Source organism: Odontesthes bonariensis, chromosome 7 (assembly GCF_027942865.1).
Source record: "Odontesthes bonariensis isolate fOdoBon6 chromosome 7, fOdoBon6.hap1, whole genome shotgun sequence".
In the NCBI taxonomy this organism is placed as follows: Eukaryota; Metazoa; Chordata; class Actinopteri; order Atheriniformes; family Atherinopsidae; genus Odontesthes; species Odontesthes bonariensis.
Window position 1 is genome coordinate 38399858 of NC_134512.1, and position 18560 is coordinate 38418417.

Genomic DNA, 18560 nt, shown 5'->3' on the forward strand with positions numbered 1-18560 from the left:
TGGGGGTCCCACTCATAGTTTCTATTTATTTCTATTTATAATCAATTCAACTCTTACTGTTCTGCATTTCTAATTTTTATTATTTCATGTTATTGTTGAGTGTTGTACTTTGTGAGTGAAGTTACCGGAGTCAAATTCCTTGTTTGTTTAGTCAAACCTGGCCAATTAAAGCTGATTCTGATTCTGATTTAAGTTGACAGGTTAAAAACAATGCTTGTTTTAAACAGGGGATAGTGTGGACCAATAGGAGCCGATTGCGGCAGCCTACGTCAGACGCAGGGGGCGTACCCGACGTGCCCGACGTGCGTACACTCCGCCCCCTCCCCGGTTGTGTTTGGAAGTGGCTCCCCGGCTCAGAGGCAGTGCAGGCGGACCAGGGGGCGGACCGGCGAGAGGAAACTTGGCAGAAAACAATAGCGTTCAGTCCGCTGACCTCCTCAGAACTGATAGGTTTATCAGCGCGAAGCCTCCAGAAGACAAACAACTCGCCGAGTGTGTCGCTAACAGACGTGCTAGAAGCTTTTTCGACGGAGGCGTGCCCGACAAACGGACTAACGTTAGCGAGGAAAAACCCGGAGGAAAAAAAAAAAAGCTCCGAGGAACGGGAGGCAGCGACAAGTGAGCAGCCGCAGGTGGGACTCAGGTACAGGCAGCCCCCGCCCCGGGGTTAGCGGAACGTAGCTACCGGAGTGCCCGGCGGGTCATGCGGATTTCTTCGGTCGCTGATAGCAGCGGCGCGTCGTCACAGTAACCGGCGGAGAAAGACGAAGAAGAAAGCGGCGAAGAAGAAGCGGCGTCCCGGCGGAGGAGAGCCAGCATGTCCAGGAGGAAGCAGAGCAAACCCCGGCAGATAAAACGTAAGTGGACACGCGTTCATTCCTTCATGCTGGTGGTTTTTTTTCCTTTGGAATAAATAAATATGAAATGTGGCGGTAAAACCCAACTCCTGAAGTTGGACTGAGTTCACAGTTTTCATTCAGCCGGTGTCAGCAACAGAAACTTTTTAATTTATTTTCCTCTCAACCAGGGGCGAGGCTAGGGTATTTTTAGTGGTGCCAAGGCACCACCGTGAGATAGCTCAGCACATTTTTATAAATGTTATATTATGCAAAAACACACTTTTTTTTTGCTCAAGGATGCATTATTTTAGTGAGTATTTTATTTATTTTCCAGCATTTGTTTTTGTTTTAACTCTTTACTCCCAAAATAAATGTTGAGTTATCTTAGATGTTGGTCTCAGGCTCTCTGTTATCCCTGTCGAGCCACAAGTCTTTTGAAATGAAGAGGTCAAAATTGAATGTTGTAGGGGAAAACACTACTCAAAGCAAAACTAATACGGCTCCAAAATTTATAAATGTACTAGTTCGCCTCAATTAGTGAGAAATAATGTGCCTCTGTGAGCACTGGGGGGGCTGGGCCCCCCTAAAGACCAGGTCCTAAAATCGCCCCTGCCTCTCAACTGTGTTTTTTTTTTATTTTTTGTCCATTTGGCAGCTCAATGTGTCGCCGTGGCTTCCTGTTTAATTCTGTTGTGGAAACGTCAGTGTTCTCTGAAAAAGCCGATGTGAGCAGAGATAGAGCAGCGATCCGATGTGAGCTGAGATAAAGATTAAAATTGGATCTTTTTTTATTTGTTTTCTGTCTGCGGCAGCGCCAAGGCCGTCGCTGTACCCCCCCCCCCCGGCTTTTCACTTCTCTTTCCCACAGATGGGGCGTCAGATAGGCCGCATGGCTGATCTCTGCTGCAGATAGCTGCTCACAATTGGATCTTTTTTTTCATCTATCCTTTTAACTCAATAATGCATCTTGGGGCTGCTTGAAAGGCCTTTTTCTTGCTCTGGCTCCGTGCTCGACGAGCTTTTCCTGTTTCTAAAAACGTGTGTGGGGCTTTTATCAGGTGTGAACTGATGTTCAAAGTTGATATAAAAGCATATTAATGATGTTGTTGCTGGTGAAGAGTCTCAGTCTGAGGGGTTTGTGCCTGGAAAGGATTTAAGGACGGGAAAAGTTGGGAGTCTGCAGCTGGAAAGCGTGTTATCGGTTTTGTTTGGTTGTTTCATCGCTGATTGTGTCAGCCTGTCCTCAGAAACCTGCTGTCTGAAAGAAACATTTGGAAGTTTAGTCTGCCTGCTATCGCTTCACAAAAATGCACTTGTGTGTGTGATCAGGGAGTTCTGCTGATCCGAATCAGACCCAGACTGCAGCAGGTGTATTTTCTGAATTAAAAGACTTTTTGCATCATTTTTTTCTCACGGCCTGGTGCAGACTGGAGGTCAGTGGGAGAGGGGAGCATTACATCATTTATGTCAGTAACCTTTAAAGACTTTAAATACGTGCCTCGGCTTTGGTCCTGCAGCGTGGCGTCATCGTGAACTCTTTGTTTTTACCACAGCATGCTGACTAACGTCTGTCACAGTTTCCAACTGACCGCCGTGATCTCACTTTATGTCGTAAAGATGTTCAGTTTCCCGTTGTGTGCGTGAGTGGAAAATCATCATATTTTCATAGCTGAGGAGGTGGAGAAAGCAGATTTTTGACCTTTTTCTTGTTAAAAACTGTTTGGTTATCGGGGTAAGATGGTTGCACACGTGCTTTAAGATGTTTTATCACCTGATACAGCAGCGGAAACACTATAATTATACGGGAGCAATGCCAGGACCATGTTGACATTCATTTCTATTTGAATGGCTGATAAATAATAACATTTTGCAGCAATATTTAGTGTCTCTGAGAGTGAATTGAAGATGTCATCTTCGCCTTAACGAGTGCAGCTCGTTTTTTTTTAACCCACATTGTCTTGTTGTTAAAAAGCTTTGGGATGCAGAGCCGTGCACACGATCACTCCAACATTGTTTATATTCTGTCATTTAGCACACTTTGGACAACCTCATCTGTGTTTGAGGCCTAAAAGTTAGTTTTCACGAGAAAACAATTACAATTACCCGCCGAAAACACGAGGACGGAACAGTATTTCATAGAAAGCAGATATTTGACCTTTTACTTAGTTAAAAATGAGTCAAACAGCTGTTTGGTTATCGGGGTAAGATGGTTGCACACATGCTTTAAGATGTTTTATCACCTGATACAGCAGCGGAAACACTATAATTATACAGGATTAATGCCAGGACCATGTTGACATTCATTTCTATTTGAATGGCTGATAAATAATAACATTTTGCAGCAACTGAACTGAATATTTAGTGTCTCTGAGAGTGATTTGACTCCAACAGTGTTTATATTCTGTCATTTAGCACACTTTGGATGAGCTCATCCGTGTTTGAGGCCTAAAAGTTAGTTTTCACGAGGGATTGAGGTGTTTTTCTTAATTATTTTTTTGGACCCACTACGCCATGGACCACATTGTGTTTTATTATTATTTTATTTTGTAAAAGTCTGTCGCTCACAGGCTTTTATTTTGTAAAAGTCTGTTGCTGTCTGCTGCGGAACCGGAAAAGAAAGTAATCTGCGATTACAAACCCGAGATTGAGGTGTTTTTAAATGAGTCTGTAGTCAAGATGCAGTGGACAAAATGGTCGTATCACCTACAGTAAATGAAGCTGCGTGCACTCATGCTTGAGTTGCACAAACTCCCTTTGGATGCTACATGCTAACGTGCTACATTAAGAAAACGATTAAGAGTTTATATGAGACATCTTACCTCCACTCTTGGCTCTTTGTGGGGTCTGCCGGCATCTTGGCCTCTTGTAGCCCCCCTTGTCTGCAGCTGCAGGCCTTTAAAAAAAGGCTGCGATGTTTGGTGCTGTGGTCAAACCGCTCTCCTTGGCCACGCTACCCACCTGAGTTTTAGGTCGGACAACTCAACAGACTTGGGCTGTGTTCGTAAACCGCCTACTACATACTACATACTGCATACTGCATACTGCATACTACATACTACATACTGCATACTACATACTGCATACTGCATACTGCATACTGCATACTACATACTACATACTGCATACTGCATACTGCATACTGCATACTACATACTGCATACTGCATACTGCATACTGCATACTACATACTACATACTACATACTGCATACTGCATACTGCATACTACATACTGCATACTACATACTGCATACTGCATACTACATACTGCATACTGCATACTGCATACTGCATACTACATACTGCATACTGCATACTACATACTGCATACTACATACTGCATACTACATACTACATACTACATACTGCATACTACATACTGCATACTACATACTACATACTGCATACTACATACTGCATACTGCATACTGCATACTGCATACTGCATACTGCATACTACATACTGCATACTGCATACTACATACTGCATACTGCATACTACATACTGCATACTGCATACTACATACTGCATACTACATACTGCATACTACATACTACATACTACATACTGCATACTACATACTGCATACTACATACTGCATACTACATACTGCATACTACATACTACATACTGCATACTACATACTGCATACTGCATACTACATACTACATACCGCATACTGCATACTACATACTGCATACTACATACTACATACTGCATACTACATACTACATACTGCATACTACATACTACATACTGCATACTCATCGATCAGACAGTATGCAGAGCGTTTACCCACAATGCATTTCGTTCCTGCCCGAGCCAAAATCAGCTGGCCTGAAGCTGATTTCTCTTAAGCTCTAAACTCTGTAAACTTTAGCAACATTTGAAACATTTTCAGGAGAGAAAGTAGTCGTTTAGATCCCCAACGTGTTGAAAACCTGACAAAATACCGGCTGTTTACAATTTTGTTCCCACGAATTCGGCGCTACTAAAGCTAGCTGCAGTGAGCTAACGCACTTCCGGTTATTTTCACAAAATAAAATACATGTTGCCTTTTATCATAGGGAAAGCCATTACCATACAATTGGTGCTTTTGTTTTGAAAACAGGAAGTGAACCTACCCTCGTTGTAGCTAGCTTGAAACTGCCGTTTTGACAGGAAATGACGATCGGCGACGTCACGTTACGTTGCATCTTGGGTAGTTTGAGTATGAGTAGTAACCTCATGATGCATACCCCAACATTTCAGAGAATCTAGTATGCATCCGGGAACTTAAAAAAGTTAAAGGTAGTGGGAGTAGTGGGCGTTTTCGAACACAGCCTTGGACTTGGGTCTGTGCTAACTACACGTTTTCCATAAATGTTTCAGCTCTTCTTCTCATTGATCCAGAGTTTTACAGACTGGCTGAAACTCTGGCCATTTGCAGACGATAGCAGAGTGTTCGTTGAACATCGTAGCTGCTGTTTGCTGGTTGCTCGATAGCCCTAATGATCCAGCTGGGTGTCCATCGAAGGCTCCTCTTGATGTTGGCGTTCCTCTGGAAATACTTCCTGCTCTCATATCTGAACTCCCAGCAGGTACCTCCAGTGAAGCCGGGGCCCGCAGATGTATTCCAGACCCTGAGGCTGATAAACCCGGGCTGGACTCGGCGTGTATGTGTGTGTCTCGGGGGTCTCGTGGCCGTCTTTATCAGCGCTTCTGGTCCGCCATGCTTCCCCGAGCATCGGGCCCGGGCGGGGGTCGAGGCCAGCCAGCCTCTCAGCCCCGTGACTCTCCTGTGATTTGGCAGACATTTTGATAGGAAAGAGTGAGGAGTGATAAGGACTTTGTTTGGTTGGGGGGGCGGGGGGCTGCTGGTGCTACCTCCACCAGCAGAGTTCTCTCTGTGTTTCTAACATGCAGCTCTGTGATTCCAGCCAGGTCAGAGCGTTTTTAGGCCGCCTATCATCGTGACACATCTGGCTTCCACTCTGGAGACGACTGATGCCTCATATCGATCATCGCTCTCCGTTCATGCGTCTTAAACCCTGGAAGGAAAATAGGATTTCATTTGAATTTGTCACGTTCAGTCTTGAGTTGGAGCCCTAAAAATAATGAACTCCGGGCTAATCTTTTATTCTGAAGAGTATAAAAGAGCCTCTTTTAAAAATGACTATTTAATGTTGTGATTATCCGACATTATTCACCGTCTTGTACGTGTGTGGCTGGTATCAGCCCGTGGATCTGATCTGATAGAATTAAACCAGCCATTTACTTTTCTCTTCATTTATGCAAAATGGAAGATATCGGCTCGCGGTGCTGAGTGGATGGTTGTTTCCTGGAGCAAAGCTGTCACTACGTGCACATATGCACATAAATATCTTAAAATTGGTGCAAAAAAAAAAGGTAACCGTGCAGCCACGGTGCTCGTCTGTCAATCACACCCGATCGTGCACGACCTTAAGCTTTATTACAACGCAAAATGGGCGAGTTATTTTAGAATTTACCCCAAAAACGTCTTTAAAAGGAGGCTGTAAACGTTGTTGTTTTTGGCTTCTCGGTGGGGTGTAATTTGAGAGAGAAAGAAGCCTCAAACAAGCGGCTCTGATCCACCAAAGAAGGCCAGAAGCTTACAGACCGCTCTGAGAGAGGGATGGATCGCTTAATGAATTTATGATTGTTATTTTATGGCCAACAACAGCGAGGAAGGAAGGAAGGAAGTCGGATTGACACACCCACATAGTACTATTTAGAGGTCAAGTTACACCTGAATGAATGTACTCAAACTGGACTCCATTCTGGGGTTTGACCCGTAAGAAACGGGAGAAACCAGTAAAAACAAAGAAGGACAAAGCTTGTTTGATTGTTCTGAGGAGCTGAGAGAGGCGTGCTGTCTCCATCCAAGTGGAGTTTATCACACTTCGGTCAATAAATGGATTCCCCCGCTGCGACTCTGCACCGGTTACATGGACACTCGTCCAGTTTAATGCTCTAAAGGGAGGGGAAAGCATCATAACTGTGCTGCTGAACACACTGACAGATTGAATGAAAAGATCCCCCCGGAGGTCACACACAGAGCTCACAGTGGTGTGGGAATTAGATTTGATCCTTTAAGTAAAAGTAGCGTGAGAGCACTCTGTTTCAGCCGGGAAAACTCCCGCCGTCCAGAAGAAGTAAAGCACCGAGCCCACGGATCCGTTTCAGACCGTTTCATTCACACGTTCATTTGAAAATCAAATTTATTGGTAGCACATATCATTAATCATTAAAGCCGCTGTGGGTGAAACTGTCAAGAAGATCATGAGTTGTTTGAGGGATTTGTTCTCTGAATTTTGGAGTCTTACACAAGAGCTATAAGAGCACAATCAAATCAAACCAAATTTATTTTATAAAATAAAAGCATTGCAGCAGGGAGTGTAAGAAGCATTAAAAATACATAAAAGAATATAAAGAGAAACAGATAAAATCATTTGAATGAATTTAAAAACCAGCAACAGTCCAGATAAGTTCAAAGATATCGTGCAGATTTCATGCATAGACACATGAGAACAGAAATGTTTTTAACCTGGATTTAAAAATGTCTCCATTTGGTGAAAGTTTAATCTCCACTGGCAGTTTGTTCCACTTGTTTGCAGCATAACAGCTAAATGCTGCTTCTCCATGTTTAGTCTGGACTCTGGACTGGACCAGCTGACCTGAGTCCTTGGATCTAAGAGCTCTGCTGGCTTTATATTCTCTGAACAGATCACAGATGTAAACCATCAGCAGGCTTTTAAAATCTATTCTGTGACTGACTGGAAGCCAGAGTAAAGATTTTAAAGCTGCTGTGATGTGTTCAGATCTCTTAGTCCGGGTTAAAACTCCAGCAGCAGCGTTCTGGATGAGCTGTGTGTCAGAAAAGGCCGACAGGTTGCTGAACGTCTGTATCAGATGTCGGTCCTGAGGAACAGAAAGTTCCAGATCCGTCACCGTTTTTCATGTCAGGTGGAAGCTGAGCTTTTTCAGCTGAACGAGCGGGTGCAAGCGCCACCAGAAACGCAACAATTACCCGCCGAAAACACGAGGACGGATCAGTATTTCATGGAAAGCAGATATTTGACCTTTTACTTAGTTAAAAATGAGTCAAACAGCTGTTTGGTTATCGGGGTAAGATGGTTGCACACATGCTTTAAGATGTTTTTATCACCTGATACAGCAGCGGAAACACTATAATTATACGGGATTAATGCCAGGACCATGTTGACATTCATTTCTATTTAAATGGCTGATAAATAATAACATTTTGCAGCAACTGAACTGAATATTTAGTGTCTCTGAGAGTGATTTAAAGATGTCATCTTCACCTGTTGTTAAAAAGCTTTGGGATGCATATAAACATTGTTTATATTCTGTCATTGAGCACACTTTGGATGAGCTCATCTGTGTATGAGGCCTAAAAAGTTATTTTTCACAAGAAAACAATTACAATTACCCGCCGAAAACATGAGGACGGAACAGTATTTCTCTCTTTTTGAATGACTTTCTTTTTCCAACAACAATGGATTAGGTCCAGGGCTTTCTGGAGGCCCTGGTAGGGAGGAGAACGGGGCGTTTGTGTAGCAGATAGATATTTGTCTATGTCTCTTTGTGCGTCATCCTCCCCAACGGTTGCTGATCTTTCAGCCTGATAACGCTCCTCTCCTTGATGGCGAGATAGCAGGCAGGCAGGCTCCCTGGGCTTTTACTTTGACGGTTGAGATGGGAGACGTGATAAAAGTTGGCAGTGATCTGCTCTGCTGATAAGCACAGAAAGCAGAAGAGGGGGAGACGGAAGGAGAGGCGGAGGACGCAGCGAAATCACGTCTGGCTGCTGCACGCCGTTTCCCCGCTGCGGTCTGTGGTTCCGTTCGGCCCTGGATGGATGTTTACGTGACTAAAAGAAGAGGAGAAAAGCCAGAGGAAGAGCGGCTGAAAGAGTGAGCGAGGAGCGGAGGTGAAGAACGGCGTGGGGTGCGCGGCTGTTGGATGGATGTGTTGTGGTGTGTTTTTAATGGCAGCCCAGCCGGCTCTGCTGCTCCCCGCCCCTCTGAGGAAGATGTGGGGGGCCGATAAGGAGGCCTGCTGATGGGAGATGGATAACAGCCTGCAGATCCTCACTGCTGATTGGGCCTCTGTGTGTCTGAGCTCAGTTCCTATGACATCAGCTCCAGAGCTCAGAGGTCAGCATGAATAATCTGCAGCCTCCCACGGCTGAAAGCAAAGCGTGAAACCACCACGCTGACCTCCCCCTCCTTCCCCTTTCTTCTTCTTCTTCTTCTTCTCTTTTTTTGAGTTTGAGTATATTTATTTAAAGCAGGGACAATACATATTAACACAATATAATGTAAATTACCTATATACCATATATTTTACCCATATACCCTATATTTTACCCATATACCCTATATTTTACCCATATACCCTATATTTTACCCATATACCCTATATTTTACCTATATACCCTATATTTTACCCATATACCCTATATTTTACCCAAATACCCTATATTTTACCTATATACCCTATATTTTACCCATATACCCTATATTTTACCCAAATACCCTATATTTTACCCATATACCCTATATTTTACCTATATACCCTATATTTTACCTATATACCCTATATTTTACCCATATACCCTATATTTTACCCATATACCCTATATTTTACCTATTTACCCTATATTTTACCTATATACCCTATATTTTACCCATATACCCTATATTTTACCCATATACCCTATATTTTACCTATATACCCTATATTTTACCTATATACCCTATATTTTACCCATATACCCTATATTTTACCCATATACCCTATATTTTACCCAAATACCCTATATTTTACCTATATACCCTATATTTTACCCATATACCCTATATTTTACCCATATACCCTATATTTTACCTATATACCCTATATTTTACCTATATACCCTTTATTTTATCCATATACCCTATATTTTACCCATTTACCCTATATTTTACCCATATACCCTATATTTCACCCATGTACCCTATATTTAATCCATATACCCTATATTTTACACATTTACCCTATATTTTACCCATATACCCTATATTTCACCCATGTACCCTATATTTAATCCATATACCCTATATTTTACCCATTTACCCTATATTTTACCTATATACCCTATATTTTACCCAAATACCCTATATTTTACCCAAATACCCTATATTTTACCTATGTACCCTATATTTTACCCATATACCCTATATTTTACCTATATACCCTATATTTTACCCAAATACCCTATATTTTACCTATGTACCCTATATTTTACCTATATACCCTATATTTTACCTATATACCCTATATTTTACCCAAATACCCTATATTTTACCCATATACCCTATATTTTACCCATATACCCTATATTTAATCCATATACCCTATATTTTATCCATATACCTTATATTTTACCTATATACCCTATATTTTACCTATATACCCTATATTTTACCTATATACCCTATATTTTACCCAAATACCCTATATTTTACCCATATACCCTATATTTTACCCAAATACCCTATATTTTACCCATATACCCTATATTTAATCCATATACCCTATATTTTATCCATATACCTTATATTTTACCCATGTACCCTATATTTTATCCATATACCGTATATTTTACCCATGTACCCTATATTTAATCCATATACCCTATATTTCACCCATATACCCTATATTTTATCCATATACCCTATATTTTACCCATGTACCCTATATTTTACTCATATACCCTATATTTTACTCATATACCCTATATTTCACCCATGTACCCTATATTTAATTCATATACCCTATATTTCACCCATATACCCTTTGTTTTATCCATATACCCTATATTTTACTCATATACCCTATATTTTACTCATATACCCTATATTTTACCTATATACCCTATATTTTATCCATATACCCTATATTTTATCCATGTACCCTATATTTAATCCATATACCTTATATTTCTTATTGGTTCAGTCTGCTCAGTTCAATTTATTTATTTTGACCTTTTATTGTTAAATGTACAAATCTGTTTTTATTTATTTAGTTTACTGATGTTTATTATTATTATTATTATTTACCCTACTCTTCATACTGTAGATTTGTTTATAGCTGATGTCTACTCTCTATTTTTATTATATTCTATTTGCTTGTTTTTCTGTACGCTGCTGCAAAACAATCATTTCCCAAATTGGGATGAGTAAAGTATTTATCTATATCTATCTATTAATGAACATATACATGTAAATATGCAAGATTATATAGCCAATGGCTAATTTCCATCTTTAGTCCCTTGGGCAGATTGATGTCAACAACACAGGATAGTAAAATCAATAAAACAACAGTAATTAGAATAGTTAGAGAGAAAACACAATGCCAGAACAATGAAGAGTTCAGTGGATCATAAAACACATATCCATGTTTTTGTGCTTCTTTTAAAACTTTCATTGTGTTGGCCACGTCCGTGTGAGAGGAATGTGTTTTCTGGGCGCAGGTTTGACAGATTAATTCACTCTTTGTGAACTAAAACACGAGCGCGTCTAAATTCCAGGCACAGCCAGAGGTCTCACGCAGCGCCTCGCTGGCTTTTCTGTTTTTTTTTCTACTCCTCCTTTGTTCTGCTTTTAGCTTGATGTGAACTTTAGATAAGCCGCGGGGCCCGATCTCCGGAGCAGATAGAGATGGCCAAGTGTGATTAGAGTTGTTATCAGGCCGGAGCAGGCGGGAGCAGAGGCTCCAGCAGAGGCTGCGGCGCGACAACAACAGGCCCAGCCAGGAGCAGCCGGTCCAGGCCCCGGCAATCAGTTCCAGCCTAATGGGATTAATGTTGTTGTATAATTAGATGATAGGTGTGAATGCATTTCTTTCCCCCCCCACTCATCCACACTCCCCCTCCCCTCCTTCCTTCTCCTCCCTAACAAGCGTCGTCATTGATTAATTTAATTAGAACTAATACCACGTATTACTCATTCCAGATTCCGTGTAAGATACTGCAAACATGTTGGGGAAATTTTGCTGTTGGTTGATTATTATCTGGAGAGTTTTTTTTTTACTGTTCTTTACTGTGAGAGGCGTGAAGACGGCGAGCGGGAGGGGAAGAAGAAGAAGAGAAAAACAGCAGATTCAGCAGAATGACTTGCACTTGGTTGATTGTGTCGGCTGATATTAACGCAGCTCGATGGGGACCGATTGGTTATCAGCAGGGCTGACGGTCGGGTAGTCATGTGAGTTCACTTCTACCCGGGGGGGGGGGGGCACAGAAGGGATCCAGTTTACTTTTAAGGTGGAAAAACTGTAAAAGTTCACCTTCTTATTTCATCTTATTCTTTGCATTTTATCTGGTGGCATCAGATCGGGCATCGCCCTCTTCGTCGGTTTGTAAGTGTGTGGTTTTTGCTACTGTGTGCACGCCGCCGCCTGTGTGCACGCCGCCGCCTGTGTGCACGGTGGGGGAAGCTGGCAGAGTTTCAGAGGAAACACGGCTGTGTTTGGATGAGTTATTACGCTTTCCTGCTGTTTACACGGAGGATGAGGGGGCGGGGGGCCTTGTGCTGAGTTACGGCCGCCCGACCTGCCACAGCTGGAAACGTTTCTGCCTTCGACCTCGCCGCTGAGGGAGGAGAGGGAGCAGCGGTAGCACGATCTGCGTCCAAACTGTTGGCTTCAGCGGTGATTACCGCTCTGCCAGCTCGCCGCTGAGAGCTCAGCGAGGACAAAACTCAGAGCCGCCGGTGTGTGTTTAACCCGAGGGGCCCACCTGCTGACCCACAGGGACCAGCAGGTGGGTCTCTGTGGGTCCCTGTGGGTCCCTGTGGGTCCCTGTGGGTCCCTGTGGGTCTCTGTGGGTCCCTGTGGGTCTCTGTGGGTCACTGTGGTTTCCCTGTGGGTCTCTGTGGGCCCCTGTGGGTCCCTGTGGGTCTCTGTGGGTCTCTGTGGGTCACTGTGGTTTCCCTGTGGGTCTCTGTGGGTCCCTGTGGGTCACTGTGGTTTCCCTGTGGGTCTCTGTGGGCCCCTGTGGGTCCCTGTGGGTCCCTGTGGGTCCCTGTGGGTCCCTGTGGTTTCCCTGTGGGTCACTGTGGTTTCCCTGTGGGTCACTGTGGTTTCCCTGTGGGTCACTGTGGTTTCCCTGGGGGTCCCTGTGGGCCCCTGTGGGTCCCTGTGGGTCTCTGTGGGTCCCTGTGGGTCTCTCTGGGGTCCCTGTGGGGTCCCTGTGGGTCTCTGTGGGGTCCCTGTGGGGTCCCTGTGGGTCTCTGTGGGGTCTCTGTGGGTCTCTGTGGGGTCTCTGTGGGGTCCCTGTGGGTCTCTGTGGGGTCCCTGTGGGTCTCTGTGGGGTCCCTGTGAGTCCCTGTGGGTCTCTGTGGGTCTCTGTGGGGTCCTTGTGGGTCTCTGTGGGTCCCTGTGGGTCTCTGTGGGGTCCCTGTGGGTCCCTGTGGGGTCCCTGTGGGTCTCTGTGGGTCTCTGTGGGGTCCCTGTGGGTCTCTGTGGGTCCCTGTGGGTCTCTGTGGGGTCCCTGTGGGTCCCTGTGGGGTCCCTGTGGGTCTCTGTGGGTCTCTGTGGGGTCTCTGTGGGTCCCTGTGGGTCCCTGTGGGTCCCTGTGGGTCTCTGTGGGGTCCCTGTGGGTCTCTGTGGGGTCTCTGTGGGGTCTCTGTGGGTCCCTGTGGGTCCCTGTGGGGTCCCTGTGGGTCCCTGTGGGTCTCTGTGGGGTCCCTGTGGGTCTCTGTGGGGTCCCTGTGGGTCCCTGTGGGTCTCTGTGGAGTCTCTGTGGGGTCCCTGTGGGTCTCTGTGGGTCCCTGTGGGGTCCCTGTGGGGTCCCTGTGGGTCTCTGTGGGGTCTCTGTGGGTCTCTGTGGGTCCCTGTGGGGTCCCTGTGGGTCTCTGTGGGTCCCTGTGGGTCTCTGTGGGTCCCTGTGGGTCCCTGTGGGTCCCTGTGGGGTCCCTGTGGGTCTCTGTGGGTCTCTGTGGGGTCTCTGTGGGTCCCTGTGGGTCTCTGTGGGTCCCTGTGGGGTCCCTGTGGGTCCCTGTGGGTCTCTGTGGGTCCCTGTGACTCCGGACCCTCGAAGGTTGCCGTGCTGGTGCGTATGCGTCCCTGTGTGTGCTTACCGGTGTTATGACGAGCCCCCCCCCCAGCGGCAGCGATAAGACGGACCTTTTGCGCCTACTGTGCTGAGCGCTCTGTTCCGGGGTGTTAAGGCAACCTGGGCAAACATCGCCGCCTGACCTGCTTTTACTGCCCCGCACACACTTTGCTCCTGACAATAAATAACAGCTCGGAGCAGCCCAGATCCCAGAATTTAAACCCAACGCGCTCAAAGATCACCGCAGCCCGCCGACACGGAAGCATCCCTCGCCGCCGCAGACACAACACGAATGAGTTCATTCACCGGCAGCGACCTTTGACCCCGCAGGTGCAACAGCAGCTATCAGGTGGGAGGAAAGCCTCCTGCTTTCTGCTACTGTACGCTGCAAAAAGTCCTGATCTGCCCTCAGTTCTGAGTCTCTATCCAGGAAAACAGCTGCAGAGATTCACTGAAACGTGCTCAAACATGAACAGAAACACAGAATCTGAGTTTGTTCAGCTCTGAGCAGCTTTAATTAATGGAGTGATAGTAATAATAAATGAGTTCATATCGTAGATGCACATGAAGACGATATTTTTTTAAAATTTTTTATTATTTATTTGTTTATTTAGTCATTTATTATTATTATTATTAGTTAGTAGTAGTATTTTTTACTGGAATTGGTATTATTATTGTTGTTGTTGTTGGTACAATCATTTTAAATATTTAGAAAAATGTTGAGCTACTTGACTAATTTGAATTCCCCCCATTGGGGGATGAATAAAGTATTTTTCTATTCTTTCTAAAAAAAGATTGTGTCTGATCATTTAAGTTAATTTGTCATCAGAAGAGCACAGTCAGCGGCCATATTGTTACAGGGTTCCCACGGGTCATGGAATTTCATAAAAGTTTTTCCAGTCATGGAATTTGACCATTTTGCATGCACAGTCATGGAATAAATATATGTTTATATATGTGTATATGCTACTGGACACATTAATTTCCTTCGGGATTAATAAATGGTACTCTACTCTCTCTCTACTCTAAATATCATGGAATTTTCTTAACAGTTGTGTAGAAGCAAAACTTGAGTGTATTTTGTTGCTTACTTTTTTGTTTGGTGTATAACATTGTTTCTCACTGGTTATAACTACAACGCTTCACCAGAGATGGTTTGGTTTCGCGCTGTAATGTGCAACATTCTAGAACGCAATATCTTGGAGCCCACTGAAGTCTGGCAGCGGTGGTTCGGCGTCAGTTGGCAAACATGCCGGGCAAAGGCAGGTTCCAAGAAAGTTGGCTCGAAAATGACGATTTCAGAGGCTGGCTATCGCGAATTGATGACCACAGAGCTAAATGTAGCGTCTGTAAAACAGTCATATTTCTGTCGAATATGGGAGAACACGCGTTGCGACTAGCAGAAAACAAGCTTCACGGTTGCGGGCGGTGAGATCATCGACCTTGTCACGTCATGATTTTTTTTTTGTCAAATAAACGATCGTAAATATTTAAATTGTTTTATTTACCGTGTGTTTACAGGGCTTTCAGCCGAGAAGGGTGGTCATTTCTGACATTTACACATAAGTTCTGCATATCTGTGGTTGAGTAAACCTTCATATAGACAAAGAACAGCTCTAGGGGTGAAGATAATCTTGTTTTCACACTTTTAAAATCTTTTGAACGTCATTTCTTTTTACGGAAGTGGTCCTGGAAATTTAGTTTTTTGGGTCTGGAAAGTCATGGAAATTCATGAAATTTTATATCTGATGAGAGTGGGAACCCTGTTGTTAAAGATGCCCCTCAGAGTCGGGGTCCTGTTGGATCCAGTTCTGAGGTGAAAACCTCCGGGTCCAGTTCCCTCGTGAAGCTGCAGCTGAACCGGCTCATGAGAGAAAAGTTTCAGCTTCATATAATGTGCTGATGTGAGATATGGGGGGGTCAGTGTGTCACCGACACCCGTTACGTCTCTGCTCCGATGAGTCAAAATGTCTCAAAAAGTCCAGAAGGATCCCAGTAAAGCTGTCGGTGTGTTTTACACCGGGGGTGTAAAGAACGCCGTTCTGATAACTGCCCTTCTCCAGCGGAACTGTTTCATTTTGCATTCCCACATGAGTCGGACCTGATGGGGACTGATGCGGCACAGCCGTCTGCGACAGCGACGTGTTACTTTAGCGCCACATTCAACAACAAAACAGAACAAGGGGCGGAGCACCAAGGCACTTGGCACCAAGGGGCGGAGCTGCCGACCACCAAGGGGCGGAGCTGCCAACCACCAAACACCTCCGTCAGATGTGTTCCTATGGAAACCAGAGTCCCTAGTTCCCGAGGGCGGCAGCGGTCCCTAGTTCCCGAGGGCGGCAGCGGTCCCTAGTTCCCGAGGGCGGCAGCGGTCCCTAGTTCCCGAGGGCAGCGGTCCCTAGTTCCCGAGGGCGGCAGCGGTCCCTAGTTCCCGAGGGCGGCAGCGGTCCCTAGTTCCCGAGGGCGGCAGCGGTCCCTAGTTCCCGAGGGCGGCAGCGGTCCCTAGTTCCCGAGGGCGGCAGCGGTCCCTAGTTCCCGAGGGCGGCAGCGGTCCCTAGTTCCCGAGGGCGGCAGCGGTCCCTAGTTCCCGAGGGCGGCGGTCCCTAGTTCCCGAGGGCGGCAGCGGTCCCGAGGGCGGCGGTCCTTAGTTCCCGAGGGCGGCAGCGGTCCCTAGTTCCCGAGGGCGGCGGTCCCGAGTTCCCGAGGGCGGCGGTCCCGAGTTCCCGAGGGCGGCGGTCCCGAGTTCCCGAGGGCAGCGGTCCCGAGGGCAGCGGTCCCGAGTTCCCGAGGGCGGCGGTCCCGAGTTCCCGAGGGCGGCAGCGGTCCCGAGTTCCCTAGGGCGGCAGCGGTCCCTAGTTCCCGAGGGCGGCAGCGGTCCCTAGTTCCCGAGGGCGGCAGCGGTCCCTAGATCCCGAGGGCAGCGGTCCCTAGATCCCGAGGGCGGCGGCGGTCCCTAGTTCCCGAGGGCGGCGGCGGTCCCTAGTTCCCGAGGGCGGCGGCGGTCCCTAGTTCCCGAGGGCGGCGGCGGTCCCTAGTTCCCGAGGGCGGCGGCGGTCCCTAGTTCCCGAGGGCGGCGGCGGTCCCTAGTTCCCGAGGGCAGCGGTCCCTAGTTCCCGAGGGCAGCGGTCCCTAGTTCCCGAGGGCAGCGGTCCCTAGTTCCCGAGGGCGGCAGCGGTCCCTAGATCCCGAGGGCAGCGGTCCCTAGTTCCCGAGGGCAGCGGTCCCTAGTTCCCGAGGGCGGCAGCGGTCCCTAGTTCCCGAGGGCGGCAGCGGTCCCTAGTTCCCGAGGGCGGCGGTCCCTAGCTCCAACCCCTAGTGGTTGCTCTGCATAAACCTGTCGGTCGCAGATTTAAGGCTTAAAAGTCCCTTTGAAGGAACTTTAGAACACCTTTTATTTGCATTAAATATTTAAAGTGTGATCATTGGCTCAGGCTGCAGCTGTGCAGGGTCCCACCAGATGAATGAATTTAACAACATTTACAGGATTTAGGCCTTAAAGATTGAAAACAAAGTCGGGGGAATGAATAAAAGCCCAGCAGATCTGTGGTAATAAAGAGGATGAAGACGTCGAGGGAATGAGGGAGAGGCGGGATGAATGGGGGGTGATTAGGGCGACTCACAATGCCTCAGAAAGAGGAGCCGCTGGACCGGCCCCGGGGAGCCTCCTGAACAACGAGGTCTAGACCAGCGTCTCCTCTCACTGTCTGCCCACAGACACAGATGTGCTCTGACAGATGTGCTCACACAGATGTGCTGTTTCAGGGCATCTGTTTACCCCAGGTGCCCCCCCCCCCCCCCCCCCCCCCCCCTCTGTCTCCTCTGAGCAGAGCTGCAGTTCCTCCGCCTGCCAACAGAGGCTGTTAGCTCCTAAACAACACGTTTTCCACGTTCAAACGTGTCAAACTGGTTCTGCTGCTGGAATAACCGGGCTGTGGTTCTGCTGCTGGAATAACTGGGCTCTGGTTCTGCTGCTGGTATAACTGGGCTCTGGTTCTGCTGCTGGAATAACTGGGCTGTGGTTCTGCTGCTGGAATAACTGGGCTGTGGTTCTGCTGCTGGAATAACTGGGCTGTGGTTCTGCTGCTGGTATAACTGGGCTTTGGTTCTGCTGCTGGAATAACTGGGCTCTGGTTCTGCTGCTGGAATAACTGGGCTGTGGTTCTGCTGCTGGTATAACTGGGCTGTGGTTCTGCTGCTGGAATAACTGGGCTGTGGTTCTGCTGCTGGAATAACTGGGCTGTGGTTCTGCTGCTGGAATAACTGGGCTGTGGTTCTGCTGCTGGAATAACTGGGCTGTGGTTCTGCTGCTGGAATAACTGGGCTGTGGTTCTGCTGCTGGAATAACTGGGCTGTGGTTCTGCTGCTGGAATAACTGGGCTGTGGTTCTGCTGCTGGAATAACTGGGCTGTGGTTCTGCTGCTGGAATAACTGGGCTGTGGTTCTGCTGCTGGTATAACTGGGCTGTGGTTCTGCTGCTGGAATAACTGGGCTGTGGTTCTGCTGCTGGGATAACTGGGCTGTGGTTCTGCTGCTGGTATAACTGGGCTGTGGTTCTGCTGCTGGAATAACTGGGCTGTGGTTCTGCTGCTGGAATAACTGGGC

The 18560-nt window shown here is 46.6% G+C and overlaps 1 protein-coding gene across 1 annotated transcript in view; it reads left to right on the forward strand.

The window, feature by feature from the left end:
- Positions 1-361: 361 nt before the first annotated feature.
- Positions 362-18560, forward strand: part of zfpm1 (zinc finger protein, FOG family member 1) — a 152219-nt gene continuing 134020 nt past the window's right edge. The window contains exon 1 of the mRNA XM_075470756.1: positions 362-857. Within this exon, the coding sequence (XP_075326871.1) occupies positions 818-857 (40 nt within the window). The 5' untranslated portion in view covers positions 362-817. The remainder of the gene's footprint in view (positions 858-18560) is intronic.